This window comes from Penicillium bovifimosum (genome assembly GCF_028826915.1).
Source record: "Penicillium bovifimosum strain IBT 22155 chromosome Unknown utg000006l_segment0_segment0, whole genome shotgun sequence".
In the NCBI taxonomy this organism is placed as follows: domain Eukaryota; kingdom Fungi; phylum Ascomycota; class Eurotiomycetes; order Eurotiales; family Aspergillaceae; genus Penicillium; species Penicillium bovifimosum.
Window position 1 is genome coordinate 502,093 of NW_026622715.1, and position 15,866 is coordinate 517,958.

The following is a 15,866-nucleotide window of genomic DNA, read 5'->3' on the forward strand; positions in this document are numbered from 1 at the left end:
GGTGGCCTGTACACGGTGGTTTTCGGAGAGGCACTGAGACAGTATATACCAGGCTGATTATACGCATTCGTACCAATATATAACTGCTTTCGAGCTTCTATTCTAGAAAGGGCTCTTATTCTTAAAGCCTGGCGTCGCACATGATCCATACAAGCAATGTTTTCCGGGGTATCGAACAATCTTCGCCTACTGCAACAGAAGTCTTGCGAGCTCAAACTAGATCGCAAAACCTGACGTATCATAGGACGGAAAAGCTTCAATTTTATGTAGGAACTTATGATTCACATTACATTGTACAGAGAGGTGGCAAAAGCAGTCAGGAGCTAGGCCAAAATCAGGCATTAAGGCATCAATATCAGGCGGGGAATGAGTCCAAATGAGATTCGTTCTGGCAGCTGGCCTATACGTCTTCGTAGGACGTAGACCATTCTGTGGCTTGCCACGATACCGAATTAAAAAAATACTCGATTGAGCAGAGTTACTGAAGAAATGCTAGCAGCGCTAGCAGCCGCAGCGGCCCCCACAGAAGATGAAGACATCCTGCGACAGACCCTGAGCGTACGCTCCATCATATCCACCTCTTCAAGCTGGGCAGAGCCTATCGACCCAGCAGTACGCCGTCAAGACAATGCACTTGTTGTGATCGGGCGAGGAACATGCGGCACAGTCTTTGAGATCCCCGAAACAGATTCCGCATACAAAAAGGGGAGCCAGAAACGATCGCTATGGACTGACGCAAATCTGACCAACACCGCCTGCCGTGCAGTGAAAGAGAACAAGACTCGTCTCCAGGAGATATTCCCAACTGCCACAATCCCCCGTGTGCCCCTAGTGACCGGATGGCTCAGTGAGAACGAGTTGGAGAACTGGTGGCGACAGAACTTGCCACGATTTCCCGCCGATACTCAGCCCGGATATCTTTTCCAAGTCCAGCGGATCTGGCCTCTTCCTAGGCCCGCCCGTGAAGCTCTCATTCGCCTCTATTTTCCGAGGAAGATGCGTCGTTTGGCGTACAATCACCCGGCGAACAAGGCATGTCTTGTGCGACCGTATCTTGGACTGCGGAGGGAACAGCGGCTTCTGCCTAGTATGCCATTCAGTCTTCAGAACTTTCCTCTCTATCTCGATCAGGTAGAGGAACTGCGGTTAGACGCTGTCCAACTTTCGGAAGAAATGGCTATTGGACTGGCCATCATCCACTGGGAGGCTTGCTTGGATGGCATGGACATGGAATTTGTACTCGGTAGGGCGACGACAGATGGAGAACTTCCGACCGTCGTTGAGAACTTTGGGGCAGTGGAGCCTTTTAGTGTGCCTGCTGGTGATACCAAAGGACGGCAGGTACATCTTTGGATGCTCGACTTTGACAAGGCTTATCAGCTTCCCCTAAAAGAGAGCTGGAAGGACAGCTGGAGGGAGAGCTGGAGGGAGAGCTGGAAGCGCAGCTGCGATATGATGGTCACTGCCGTGACGGCAAATGACCCCTATTTCCCGAACCCAGCAGCCACAGGAAGCCTCGAACACAAGTTATGGGATACGTTTAAACGAGCCTATCTTCTTGCTTCGTCTACGATTATACACACACAGAAGGGGTTGCCGGAAAATGCAGATGAATACCCGGCTCTATTTTTGGAAGCATGGAGGAATAGAGCTACAGAACTGGCAAAAGACACAGAGGGTGTTTATGTCAAGTTCGGGTAAACATGGGATTCAATTCCATCCAGTGACCCTTATTGTCGTTCAGTGACCAATCCGGCTGTCTCTATTTTACCGGATGTATATCGAGAGCGTCTACCCATTCTAAAATCCGGTGTTTCAGAACCTTTCACGACATAGTGTCATGCTCAGTGGTCAACATCAAGAACAGGAGATAAAGCTTCCATGTGTAGTCCTCTAAGCCCATCCTTGGTCATAGTAGAAAGAATCTCATGTATGTTCTGAGAGGCAAATTCATGGACACTGTTCGGCTTCCGGTCCCAGAGATAATATCTGTCCCCAGACTGGAAGATTGTTCTCACAGCTTGGTCATCCTCCATTATCGGAGTTCCTGGGCCAAGACCGTAGCACTGAGCAATTGTTTGACCTTGCGAGTCCAAGCCTTCCCACTCCTCCTTGTAGGCGGCGTATGTAGGATACACGGTCCATCCGGGAGGGGGGTTTACTTGCTAAAACCAACGGCTTCAGTTACGCGATTTCAGCAGGTTATAGATGAGGGCATCCTTACTGGTGGCAGAGAGGTATCCATGTTGGAAAAGTTGGGCAATAGCAGAGCTGGAGTGGGACAAGTCTAAAGACTTGACCTCGAGGGGGTTCCAGGCACTGACGCAAATGTTAAACACACGGCAGATTCACGTGCATGGATTCCCGTGACGTATCCAGCCTTAACAGGCCCATGGGTTCCAAGGTGCCAAGCTCCACCATCATCCATGCGGCGGAAGTTTTAGGTAAGCCGTAAGGCAAACCATGGACTCGGAAGGTTCGTCCCGCTGCCTAATCCGAGTAAATACATCATGGTGTTGTTTGGACTTCCGACCTCGAACCCATGTTCTCAACGAGTGCTCCCTGGCACAGCCTGCCCTCGACAGGAATATAAGGCATCTTCAGGACGTTTTCTTCGCATCCCCGTTCATCCCAACAGACCTCACTCCCTTGACCTCCGCAAAAGCCCTCGCGCAAGCTCTCACACTATCAGCAATAAGCACTATGTATACTCATTAGCCCAGTTCTTTCCAACTCGAATGGAGAATTGAAAGCAACCACTCACAGATCGGAATAACAATCCAAAACCCATTCAACAACACAAAGTACCCATAAAAGTAATACCCTTCGGGCCTAGAGTACTCAATCCCATACACCAGAAAATCAAAAGCACAGGTACCGTAATATAAGATATCTCCATAAAGCTGTCCAGTGGACACGATAATCTGCAACGGGTGTCGGAAGGGATTATCCGTGACGATGAAAGACGCAAGGACGAATGATAACGGGCCCCAACACCAGGCGGTAATGGACTCCATGGACATCACGAAGGCATGAGAAGTGAGATACCGCGAATCAGACATGGAGTATTCTTTCCAGAGTTGCGCGAGAACATGTTGGGACCCCGGAAGGGTGGCGAAGTTTAGGGCATAGTAGCCTTCGAGGATGAGGTGGATGGAGCCGCCTGATCGTCTGTTAGTACTAGGTGTGCATGCATGTAGATAGGCGGGGGGACGTACATAATGTAAACCAGAGGACCTGCGAGAGTTCGGGGATTGTAATGCGCGGGTTTGCATTTGTTGCGATTGTCTTGGCAGCCGTTAGGACAATTATGCATACAAGAGCGAATGTAGAGACTAGCGCTAGAGTGCTCCATTCATTGGGGACATAGCTGGGGATCTCTACGCCCACGGGGTAGTAAGCGTGGTCAGGGGTCATGGTGGATATCGGCGAATGAGCGGTGTGGGAAAGTGTGGAATTTTTAACACCGAAAAAGCTATCTGAACACAGGGCCATGGCTGGGAACTATGTGATGTTGGAAGATATAGATCTGGGGTTGGTTGATGGTGATACGACCCGGAACAGGACGCGCCCGGGTTCCGTGCCCGGCGAGCCAGTGGCCTCGGTTAGGGGTAGCAAAACATTCGCCCTGAACGCCAAGGACCTCGGGAAGTATGCTGCCCGGCTTACGCTAGGTTGGCGCACGGTGCTTTGTTACTCCCTATTTTAAGGGTGTTAGGCTACAATTACTAATGAATTCCAAAGTGCCAGCAAAGTAGAAATAGATTGAAATCTATGAAAAGCAAACAATCTGAAGTCTTGGATATATATACACGCCGGGTCCACTGTCATCAGCTCTATCATCGGAATATGGACATATCCACAACAAAAGCAACACATGATGAGCACAGTGCCAATAAAAAAATTACACGTGGAAAACATTCTCATTTTCAAATGTCATCATCACCTTGAACCACAGGAGAGCACCCTCAAAAGAGAGCAATTAGTTGTCCTTAACCTCCTCGACCTGGTGACCACTGTTGTCACTGCTGAAGCCAAGCTCGCTCTTCTCATTGTCATGAGCACCACCAGTGGTGGTGTCAGTGCTCAAGCCTAGCTCACGAGACTGATCGATGATCTCTTGGAGGTTGAGCTTGGGCATCTCGTTAGCGACACGGAAGGCCATCTTGCCTTCGACGTGGGCGCGGGCGTAGATGATGTCAATCTCCTCAAGCTGACGACCGGCTGTCTCAACGTAGAAGAAGAAGCCGAAGATCAAGCCAATGAAGTTGAACAGAGCGAAGAAGAGGTAAACACCCCACGGACTCTGGCCAGCGAAGAGAGGCGTGAACATGACGACGGCGAAGTTGCAGATCCAGTTGGTGCAGGTCGATGCGGCAGCGCCCACGGTACGGGTGCGGAGGGGGTTGATCTCGGGGGGTAGATCCAGGGCAACGGCAATAGAGTAAATGCGAAGAAGACGATGAAAAGGAAGATTCCAACGGCAGCACCCTTAGCGTTCTGCTCATTCTCCTCGATCAAGCAAGCGAATGTGATGACAAAACTGAGACCCTGGCCCAGGAAACCAATCAAGTACAGGTTGCGGCGGCCAACTCTCTCAATCATGAAGAAGGAGGGGATAGTTGCAAGAGCATAGACGGTGGCGAACACACCACCCATGATCAGAGAAAGGTACTTCTCCATGTGCAAGTTCTCCTGGAAAAGCAGGGTCGAGTAGTAGATAGCGGCGTTACAGCCGGTGAATTGCTGGAAGAACTGACCAGAGCAACCAATGAGAAGACGCTGGAATTCCTGGGTCTTGCCGAAGGTGAAGACGGTCTTCCAGCTTGACTGGGTGCTCCTCGAGTTTTCCACATCAGCCTTCAAGAAGTTGTAGTCACCAAGGACCTTGTCGGACTCGGGGGTGGTGTTGTTGAGCTTAGCGAGCACCAGGCAGGCCTCCTTATCATGTCCGTGTCGCACAAACCATGACGGGGAATCCGGAAGCAGCATGGCTCCGGTAGCCAGGATGATAGCAAAGAAGATCTGGAGGGCAATAGGGAATCGCCACTGGACAGTGTCTGCGGCGTGCGAGAGACCGAAGACAACCCAGTATGCGATGAAGGTGCCACCAGCGATCATAGCACCTTCGAAGCAGACGAGGAAGCCACGGTTGTGAGCGCCAGAGCACTCGGATTGCCAGACGGGGATAGTGGCGGTGTTCATGCCGTTTCCAATTCCGGAGACAACACGACCAATAACGAATTGACCGACTTCCCAGTGTCCAGTGAAGCAGACAGTTGTGAGCAAGGCACCAATGATTAGGATACTGGCACCCATGAAGATCACGCGAGTACGGCCGAGTTTGTCGCCGAAGAACATAGAGAACAATGCGCCGAAGAAACAGCCAAGTTCGTAGCAGGATGTGACAGCACCACGGATGACGTTGATGTAGTGCTCTTGCGATTTAGTGGGCTCCGCGGGCATCTCGAGGATAGGGAAGGAGTTAACGAACTCGTCGCCGTTGAGCAGTCCAGCCATCATGCCTTGGTTGTATCCGAAGAGAGCGAAACCCATGACAGCAGCGATGGTGATGCTCACCCGGAGCGACCGACCGCTCAGGCCACTGGTGGTCGTCCACATATTGACTGTACGGACAAGATAATAGCCGTCAGTAGAGGGAGGGTGTTGTCAGGTGAGGCGGGGTAAAGGAAAGTTGGGGAAGAACGGGGGAAGAGGAACGGCCGTTCTTATAAGAACAATTGCGCCCCCATAGGGGATGCGAAGCAATACGGTAACTTCGAAGAAATATGGGTCTTCTACCGCAACCATGGTCATGTCCTGAACGGGTAAGTCTAGCGAAGGGTTTTCAGGTCCCGAAGCGGAGTACTTGGCGCTTGGCGGAGTGCATCTTGGCGGGGCCATGGGTTCACAGTTTATGGTACACAACTCCACCGGTCCCCACAGTGGTTCGGATGACTAACTTAGTGGCCCAGGGCATTTACAAGGCATTTCAGGGCACCTCTGTAGGCCTCAATTCTAGTGTGCAGAATAGACAGCACAGGGGTAAGGTTTGTTATTGATCTTTTGTCGTATTTTTTGCAAATACACTTTAATTCTCTCTCTTGTAGGGTACCTGCGTTAACTATTAAGTTTACTCCGTACCTTAAGCCGCCAAATTCTTTGCCCCACCATGACGTCGGAAACTTGGCGAAGACGTCGAATTTTTCTCGCCAAGTGCCTCGTTGGAGAAGGTTTGTCCAATTCCGGAGCCACGACAACCCAATTGTCACCGCGGCATACGTCACACACGGACCGGTGCAGTCTCCTTTTCTTTGTAACAGCGGCATATCCGACGCCGCCTCGGGTGGCGGCGTCGGGACCGACTCGGTATTGGCCATGTTTTCCCACGGATTATGTATCCACGGATGCTAATATTTTTTTTCATTAATATGAATCGAGGTACGGGGTACAGTTAAAACAACGTCATTCAGAGATGGTTCCTGGGTTTATTATCCCAGGGCTCAGTCCGGCATGAGGTCTGTGGCGGCGATAAGGTTTTTTTATGGCCTCAGGCAGACATTGGGGATAACTCGGGATAATTCGGGATAACCCGCCGCCTTCAACTTCGATGTACAACATAGGGTTTGCTTTTAGCTTGATAAAATTCATCCATTAGGACTTTAAACAACAATAGGCGGAGTCAGTTCCAGTTCCGAACTCGCATGGTCTGCTGTACGCAGTACATAGTTGGGTCAGATGGTATCAGGTGGAGCATACTTGAGAGATCGGACCTGCAAACGGCCGAGGGGAAACTGCATGGTAACCCATGCCACATGGTATCCTCCGGACCTCATTAAGCGATGGCTAACCTTCTTCTCTTGAAATTGGGGCCAAATGAGATTGAACTCGGCATTGCAATTGGCGTCCAATGGAGTAACTTCAGCTGTTTGGCACCTTGGCTTTGCGGGGTGGGATACTTGAGCCAAGGTGAAGAGCGCCAATCGGTCCTGTTTTGGAGACTGCTTCCGTTGGGCCAAGGACATGACAAGAGGAGGGTGTCCCAAGCAATGCCTACAACATAGAAGCACCCTTGGCGACCGTCGGACGACAGCAGCTTGGCGACGCAAAGCGCCGAAGTGGGGGACTTGGCCTTTGAGGGGAACTTGGCCTTCTGCGCATATTAAGGACCTGGTCACGCTGCATGTGCTGTAGAGCCCCGAGCGCTGATATCCGATCGTGGGCAGCATTCCACTGGCAAAAAGTACCACCGTGTGAAGTGTGAACGGCCGATCGGCTGCGAGCAATTTCCGCCCACCACTGCACAGTGCACATCGGGTCAGGTATCCACTAAATTATTAATCCTTCCAGCTGCACAGGTATGTCGGCCCGAATATTTGCTTCAAACTTCGGCAAGGACAATCGGCACGCCGCACCATGTAAAGCAACATAGTATTAACTAGTTAGCGAATTGTTTATACATAGTTACGTATTCTTTCTGTTTTACAATAACACGATGTTACACTCTCTTCGTTGCAATTTCATAGCCTTCAGTCTACCCACTAACCGATTATGAGCGACGAGGATGATATCATGTGAACCTCCGTTGAATGCGACCGACTCGCCTTGCCCGCTCTCCATCGGTACCGAAGTACTCCGTACGGAGTAAAGACCGGCCCGAATATTCATGGAGATTTTGGAAGGCGAAGAGACAAACAGAGTAGGGGGCAACATTTTGTTTGAACTTTCGACTGGATGTCAATTGTCAACCATGTCCAGAAGATGTGTGGAGCCGAGATGGGGTAGTCTAGAATACGGGGCAAATGGGTCAATCCGCCTTCCACTTCGGGATCGGATCTGAAACATCCGAAATATGGCTCGCCCACCCAGCTTAAGGGACTTTATGGGTGTGGCGCGGGCGGCTATCTAAGCCGTGAGGCAATGCTAGAAAAATTCACGAATCTACGAGAACAGTCAACTGCTTCGTTGTACGTAGCAGGTACTGCATGGTATGGGTAGCCTTTTGGATGGTGACCGGATCGCTTTTACAACATTGTTGTATGTATCAAATCAATGATAGCCCTGTGATAGAGCACTGACCAATAGAGAATTGAATAGCCACAGTATAAAGGATGAAGCCGGATTGGTTCAGTGTTCATGCAGAGCTCCACAAAGCAACGTTGATGTGCAAATAGGAAATAATTTGCCCCTGATGCATCATCAGAGACACGCGGCGGAGACCCATTTATCCCCGGCAAACCTTTCCTCTCGAGTTTCATACTGTGTACGGAGTACTGTGTACCACAGTAAGAGTCTTTGTGTTTCAACAATGCTTTGTCAATTTGCCGTTTCTTCGCCTACGGGACTGGCAGTCTACAGTGCTCTATGTACAAGATAGGCGATGGACCTGTCCACCGGTGGCGTCATTCTCAATTTGAGCTCATAACGCAACTACACGATAGTACTGTAGTACTAATGAGACCTGCACCATTTCACACCAAAATAGTCATCACACTTAAGTCATTAGTTGAGGATAATATCAACTAAGATTCTTCAAAGATACCCAGCCTCCAGGCGTCAGGCCACTACTATCTTCAATAAGGGAGGTGTGTTCCTCGAGGCTCGAGACCCAATCGAAGTAGCCGGCTACTAGCTCACAGCTTACGGTGAGAAGAAAGGAGACAGAAGAAATTTGCCGGGATCGATAGAAAGAATCCAAAGGCCTAGACTGAGTAGACTTGTAGTAGATCTAACTAATACGCAGTAAGAGGGCAAAAGCCAAAGGGATTTGTGAAATTCTGCCGTTTGTGACCGCTCATCGTTAGGTAGTAGTAGCAAAAGAATGAATAGTTATCATCATAACAACTATCAGTTTCTTCCTTTTTATTGTTTAAATTGCCACTGCTTTGTACCTGAACACAGTGCTATGGGATGTAAGACAGTAAGATGAGAGGAAACTGTGAGAAGAAAGACGAAAGTTTACCGGTGGAGGACAGATCGGGGGAAAGAAATAAGGTTTCAGCACATCAATCAGCCTTATGGGGAGCAGGTACTAGCCGGTAGTGCGGGTGATGGACAGGGTACAGTCAGCCACTAGTCAGGGGCCAGGGCGCTCTTTTTATGGCTTATGACTATGAGACTAAGACTAGTTGGGCAGCGGTCCCAACTTTTATCCTGTGGACTATCCGTAACTATTGAATCATAGTTGTGCCCTGACCTTTCTGATTAACCTAGTTATCTTCTGTCCACTCAACTACACATTTTTGCCTCTATCTCTGGACTCCAGCTACGACATTCCGATCCTCGCTGCTTCCTTCAACGTCCGAATGGACGACTCGACTGCCACCCTCCTGACTATTAGTGTATTCGCACTCGCGATCGGGTCCATAGCTCAGGGAGTTGAGGTATGCTCTTTGTGGCCCAATCTCAGAATTAAGCTAATAGCCTTAAGCTTCGGCTACTATGGAGGCGGATTCACCAGATGGAAAATAAGATGGGCACCCCGTCCTGATTACAGCCCCTGTTCAAGATTGCTTTTCAAATATGTCCTGGTGGTCTTTACTTGGCTAGCTGGGCTAAGCACTCGGCTAGTAAGGCAAAGGAGGTAATATCCAATGGATTTGTGGGAGTACATGCTAAGTTGCACTTGCCTATGACCTAGATACAAAGGGATTTTGATGTAGCGAAATTATTTTTCTTTATACATGTCCATGTCCCCTGCTGTCAGTCGAACTACTCCTAGATGGGACTTGGATGACTGGACTATTAGCATGAGCCCCTGGTAGTTATAAACCTCGGCTTAGGTATCTGTTACTGTCACTCTATTATATCTACAAGGGATGAGACTTTGGGCGAGAAGCTTGTTGGCAGAGCGGGAGAAGACATGCTTAGCCTTGTCGTCGAGGCGATTAAGGTACAAGACCATAAACTCTGGCATATAACTAGCTGGAAGGCATGTCTGGGGCCCTTGGCGTTCGAGCTGGGTTTACCTACTATTTTCGCCCCCAGGTGGTGTACTGTGTACTATGGATCGTCAGCGGCCGGACTCATTTCACTTACTATCACCAATGGCAATCAGACCCGCGCCAGTGGGATCTCCCGGACAGATATAACCAAGATCGTTCAAGGCCTGAGTATCCTAGTGGGCGAAGTTGAAAGTGGCACATTGGTATTTGTTGACTCGCCCAATTGTGCCTTGCTCTCGCAGGCGACCCAAATGACCAAATGTCTGCTCGATCGGGTGATTTCCCCATCGCACATTTCACGCGGCATGGCAGCCACATCTGGAAACCCATCCGTGGGACCTGCAGGCCCTGAGAATATTACAACCTTGAATGATGAAACCTGGGGTCTATAAGATGATAGCAGTTTCTGGGATTTCGATATCAACCTCTGGAACAATCTTGCGGACCATCCATCTCTTGATGACTTGATGATTAGAGCGGTGGGATAATGGAGTTGTATCTATGGAAGAATCGGTTGAGCATTAGTGACCGGAGCCCAGGCCCGACCTCAATGCTCTCGGCCAATGCGATCGGTGAATATCCAGTGATTCTGTCGTATTTATAAAAACTGGAAAATGTCTGTTCCTTTGAATGTCATGACATGCAGTGGTACGAGCTTGCCTGTGATCTAGCATGCTAACTGTGATGAAAGTGTTGGCCTTCTGGCATAGCAGATAAAACCAACCACCCTCTTAGGGCTGATTACATGCACGTTCTCGTGCATGGGGTGGTATACAGGAGATAGGAAATTGGCAATGACAATTAATTGCTTGCTGTAGCAAAATAAAATGATTCATGAAGCAAAAAGAAGATAACACCCAAAAAAGTTAGGGCCCGAAGCGCGATTCGAACACGCGGCCTCTCCGAATTTGAGATGTGAACCCAAACGGAGAATCATACCACTAGACCATCCGGGCAATAGATGAAATATACGAGCTATTTTAGCTTTGTAAGGCCTGATCTCAGTTCCCAGGTTGGAAATCAGGTACCAAATCTTGAAACCTTAAGAGAAAGAGTAAAGTGACTTTTCAGCGGTCGCCCAGTGGGCTGGCGACCACTCTTTAGGTTCCAGCTGTCGGCAAGCTGCCAGCACTTCGTCTTCCGTATGGCAGCAAATATTAGAGCGAGCTACATCAGGCAGGTGAATACATCATCACCTGTGATCTTCTTCTTCCGAGTATTTATCTAGATCTTCACCTCCAGGTACCAATAAATATATAGTGGGGCGCGAAATACTTTTCGCATTTTTACATATGGCTACATAAGGTTGTCTCTATTCGGCACAGGAGTACTTACTGTTTCTTATTTAGCTGCACAGCTCTACAACCTAGTTCATTACCTAACTACACGCTAGTTAGTTACAATACTATTTTGATTTGGGAATAATAGGCTGTAGGGCTATGTAGGACTCAAATCCTCATTACATCTCTCGCTCCTCATCCAAAAAGAGCCCCACATTTCATCCTTCTGCCCGGATGGTCTAGTGGTATGATTCTCCGTTTGGGTTCACATCTCAAATTCGGAGAGGCCGCGTGTTCGAATCGCGCTTCGGGCCCTAAACTTTTTGTCGTTTTTCCCTCTACTGCAGCGTACCTGTCATTTTTCTTTGTCTTCGCAGATGCAGTGGAACCCGCGATTTATTCAAGACCACATATTATCAACATCTTGCTCAACAACCGAATGTTCATAACTACCTACCAGCAGATACCTGTCCATGGTCTCTGAGAAAGGTTATCTAGTGCGAACGGTAATTCGAGCAGTTCCCGCCCGACTCTGAATCTCGATCATGTCGTTCTTCTTGAGCGCTTGGCAGAGTTCGGTGTCCACAGTATAGTTCGAGGTTGGCACCCGGGATGGGACACGGGAATGGCACCTTCCCCAAGGGGCCTAAAGAAGGTAGATTCCGTGCTTATCTTGACCTGATCGACATCAGACTCAGAGCTAAAATTGAATATGTGTAAATTCTAAGCTTGAAGAGATTCGAGCTATAGAAGGTAGAAGGATGTATTTGTTGATATAAAATTCACTGAGGATAAGAGATGAAGTGATCAGAGAGAGGATATTCTTGTAGTTGAAATTTTCATTATAAGCGATACTGACCCGAGTCTATTTATAAGGAGTACAGACTAGAGAGCGACATCACTATTATGCCTCCAATAGTTAACATACAGGTGTGACGCATGGCAAGGTTTGAAGGTCTGGAGCAAGTCTTGTGATGGAACATGGAATGAGGGAAGGAGCGAAGGACTACACTACAAGGTGTCATAATGACGGGAAGAACTGGCTGTAGTGCTTTTATTTCTTTCTTCCTCCTATTTCTTTTCTCTTTTCTCTTTTCTCTTTTCATTTTTCCTCAGTCTTGTTACTTTATTTTGAGCGCAGGAATTACAGTTCTGTTTCCTACTGGACGTCACACTACTCCTGATCCCGGCACTGGTGAAGCCCGCCATACTAGGAGATCATCATTGAAGTCGGTTCTCCAGTCGCTTCCTCCCCATTTCCTTCTTCCTCTTCTCCTCCTTCTTCTTCCCCTCCGTCCTCTCTTCCTTCCTTTCCTTCTTTCTCGAAGGGCGACCTCTACTTAGCCGCTGGCGAGTACCAGGCCGGCACCCTTCTGAAGTGGGACAAGATATCCCTGTTCGACTGGTTGCTTGGAGGGGGCTCGGAGCCCGAGATGTCCGTGCTGTCCTGAGATCTCGGTACAATGGTGCTGGACACCATGGGCTGCTTTTTCCGTTTCTACTTCCCTTGGTCCTCTCCTTCATTCCTTTCCTTCCTTAACGAAGGGTGACCTGCAGGTACTCGCCAGCGAGTTCCTAGCTGATACTCTTCTGACATGGGACGAGATGTCCCTGTTTGACCAGTCGCTTGGAGGGGTCTCGGAGCATGAGATGTCCGTGCTGTCCTGGGAGCTCTCTGAGCTCCACGGCAGCCTGGTGGTTGTCGTGGCCCCAGGCACCGCGAATGCCTGGATCCTTCTTGTTGTCCTGGCGCCTAATGCTCTCTGGTTTGGCCTCATTGGACGGGGTTGCCATACACTGGTAAGTATCAACTGTCGGCATCGAAGTAACAGCGCATGCTAACCATCTCCCAGTCCAGCTGACCCATGACTCCTCTAACCTCCTCGGCCTCCTCATCTCCCGCCCCTGCTTGCCTCGATGGATGGCCTTCCATTATAACATGGGGGTCAGCAACTGATGGTGGAACCTACATCCCCCCTGCGGTGGCTTCTGCCGCCAACACAGCTATCGTTCTCGAAATATCCTGATGGAGGACTTAAAGAGATACCGTCACCGTATCCAGATATCACTGTTGGCCTCCGAAGGGAAAACTTCAACCGATACAAATCGGCGCTTTACGACCTAGGCCACGTCGCTGCACCCATTAGCTGCACTACAGCTATGATCTTTCCATATATTACCCTCGAGGTAAAAGGAGACGCTGGTTATACGGGTGCCCAGCACCAGAACAGACACAATGCTGCAGTTATGCTATTCCACCTCAGCCAGTTGTCTACGCGCGCTAGGGGTGAGGAAGTTATAAGGCAATCCTTCGATAACGCTGTCAACTGCTGGCGTGTGCAACTTGGTGCCCAACTTGGTGCCGAGATGGTCCGGGTGGCCATGGCTCCACCCCCCACCCTCCCGCTCCCGCTCCTCCTCCTCGAAGGTAAGATTGATACACTTTTTGTATAAAGATCAAGTCAAACTGACATTTGATCACAGAGGAATAATCACCGACGGGGGAGCCGAGGCAGAGGTATGTCATGTTGTGAAGTTGGGCAATTGAGCCCTAGATTGATATTACATACAGATGGCTGACATGTTCACAGCAAAACGCCTCGAACATGGTATGTTGACACGGGCACAGAGATCGCTTGGTAGGATCGGACACGTTACTGACAAACTAACAACAGAGGATCGCTCCGCCATGGCCTCCGGCGGCCTGAGATCAACCCGGGGAGAGAAAGGTCCTGCTCCGGCAGGTAAGTCACGCGTGGTACATAAAGACATCATCATCACAAGTGCTAACCAGATTCCAGTAGACCCCCCCCCGGGACTCCCAGGCCGCCCGGTCCGCCTCACCCCCTTTCTCCGGCGAGGGAGGGGCGAGGCCGCCCCTCCCCTCGCCACGCAGAGAGCGAAAGTCGCCAGTGGGCAGTCAGGAAGAGAAGGAGCAGGGATCGCGGGGAAGAGTTTATTTATTGTTTACCTTCTGTTCTTCTTCTTCTTTCTTTCTCCCAGACTTGTTACTTTGTGTGCAGTACAGCATAGGATCGATCTCCTTCTTGTTTTCTTTTCCCTTTTTTTGCTTTCGACAGTAACAGTCCGCATAGTAAGGGTATTCAATTCCTATCGACGAGGGTGGTCACTTGACCACACTTGAATTGGAAGGAGCTCCCCCAAACAAATGGAAAACTTCGCACATGTAGATTCTTTCTCCTCACAACCCATTGCAGTTTTCTCATCATGGCAGACAGCCATCGCCCCCGTGTAAGTCTGACCCCTACGTGTCATACCTCATGCCCATCTTACACAACAACTATCCATTACCTCCATCACGTGGAAATCGTTTCAGTCACGCGAGATAAGGTTCAGGTCCAGGACAAACCGAGTATTTCGCTTCATCCCCCCGGAGAATTACTCAATCTTCGTGTTGAGAACACTGATGGATCCGCGCATAAGATGAATTCTGGTGATCTGGTCATTTTCCAGACTAAGGATCTAGAAAGTCTGCCATTGCCATCATGGGATCTTCTCCAAATGCAATGGATCCTCCATAGGATCGGTGCTCTCAGTGGAGCAGCCAACGTCCCTATGAAGCCGTGGAATTGCGATAGTGAAGATGAGGGTTCCAACATGGGGTTGGAAGATGTTTTCAAGCCTTTACAGGATGCATTTTCTGCCGGTGTGGAGTCTGAAGATACTGTTGAACCTGATGAAGAAGATACGCAGTTGCCCACGATTCTTGGCCGTCCGTCTCGTTTCCAGTCTTCCTTCGAGATCAACCCAAATGCAGACTTCCCTCGCCGACCATCTCCCTCGAGTGAGAAGTCTCTACAGAAAATAGCTATTATTCCTTCCGTCCCGCATGCTAGAGGCTCCGAGAACATCTCACCACATCACCCAAATCCTGTGGAGGAAATTGTCGTCGCCTCACAAGGAATGGAATATGGTCCTCGCCCATCTCGTGACAGCCTTGGCAATTATTATGTTGAGGAGTTAAGATGAAGACGTGGATTAGTTAGCTCCCTGGTGCTCTAGCTGCCCATTCGCAGACGGATTGCCATTGAGGCTGCGTGTGATTATTCTTACCTGAATTGCTACCTTCGGTCACTGCAGCGGGTTTACTTCTCTTATCGTTATCCTTACCATGTTTCCATCGTTCTTCTCGTTGCTTCGGCTCTGCGTTATTCTCGCTGTATGTCCATCACGCTTTGCTTTGTTTTTCCTCTGCGCCTTATTTTATTTGCACTATATTGGGGCCCCAATGGGTTGGGTCCGGGTTAGAATGGGTTATGCTGAAGTATAGGCGATGGGGAGGTATAGAACCACGCACGACGACGCACAGGACCATAACGCTAGACCGAAATGTCGAGCACTAGACCTAATAACGTAATTTGCGGAAATATTTTCAACCATCCGATATGGTGTAGTGGCTAACATCGCCGTCTCTCACACGGCAGCCGGGGGTTCGATTCCCCCTATCGGAGTTTCCTTTTGCTTTTTGATTTGACAAATAACGCCAGCATGCAAATATTACAAAAGAGACCATCTCTAGACTTCCCTCCGATGTCAGGACATTTATCAACTTTTTGTTCAGCAGGCGTATCCAACTCAGTACAACCTCAGGCCGCAAGTGCATGGATTCACCGCCTTTCAT

At 49.4% G+C, this 15,866-nt stretch overlaps 5 protein-coding genes across 5 annotated transcripts; 3 read left to right on the forward strand and 2 right to left on the reverse strand.

Moving 5' to 3' along the window:
- Positions 1 to 489: 489 nt before the first annotated feature.
- On the forward strand, positions 490 to 1,701 carry N7515_007823 (uncharacterized protein; the record flags this gene model as incomplete). The annotated part of the gene is made up of 1 exon (XM_056668567.1): positions 490 to 1,701. The coding sequence occupies one exon, from the start codon at positions 490 to 492 to the stop codon at positions 1,699 to 1,701; it is 1,212 nt and encodes a 403-aa protein (XP_056518397.1).
- A 143-nt stretch (positions 1,702 to 1,844) lies between these two features.
- Positions 1,845 to 3,417, reverse strand: N7515_007824 (EXPERA domain-containing protein; the record flags this gene model as incomplete). Its single annotated transcript, XM_056668568.1, has 5 exons — positions 1,845 to 2,161; positions 2,225 to 2,319; positions 2,641 to 2,701; positions 2,765 to 3,163; positions 3,219 to 3,417. 5 exons carry the CDS (start codon positions 3,415 to 3,417, stop codon positions 1,845 to 1,847), a joined length of 1,071 nt encoding a protein of 356 aa, XP_056518398.1.
- A 565-nt stretch (positions 3,418 to 3,982) lies between these two features.
- mfsA (glucose-inactivated glycerol proton symporter STL1) lies at positions 3,983 to 5,622 on the reverse strand (the record flags this gene model as incomplete). Its single annotated transcript, XM_056668569.1, has 2 exons — positions 3,983 to 4,411; positions 4,462 to 5,622. 2 exons carry the CDS (start codon positions 5,620 to 5,622, stop codon positions 3,983 to 3,985), a joined length of 1,590 nt encoding a protein of 529 aa, XP_056518399.1.
- A 6,930-nt stretch (positions 5,623 to 12,552) lies between these two features.
- On the forward strand, positions 12,553 to 13,932 carry N7515_007826 (uncharacterized protein; the record flags this gene model as incomplete). The annotated part of the gene is made up of 5 exons (XM_056668570.1): positions 12,553 to 12,663; positions 12,770 to 13,024; positions 13,229 to 13,652; positions 13,681 to 13,742; positions 13,900 to 13,932. Coding segments are annotated over 5 exons (885 nt in total), but the record flags the coding sequence as incomplete, so codon positions are not given.
- A 520-nt stretch (positions 13,933 to 14,452) lies between these two features.
- Positions 14,453 to 15,214, forward strand: N7515_007827 (uncharacterized protein; the record flags this gene model as incomplete). The annotated part of the gene is made up of 2 exons (XM_056668571.1): positions 14,453 to 14,476; positions 14,582 to 15,214. The coding sequence occupies 2 exons, from the start codon at positions 14,453 to 14,455 to the stop codon at positions 15,212 to 15,214; spliced, it is 657 nt and encodes a 218-aa protein (XP_056518401.1).
- Positions 15,215 to 15,866: the final 652 nt, after the last annotated feature.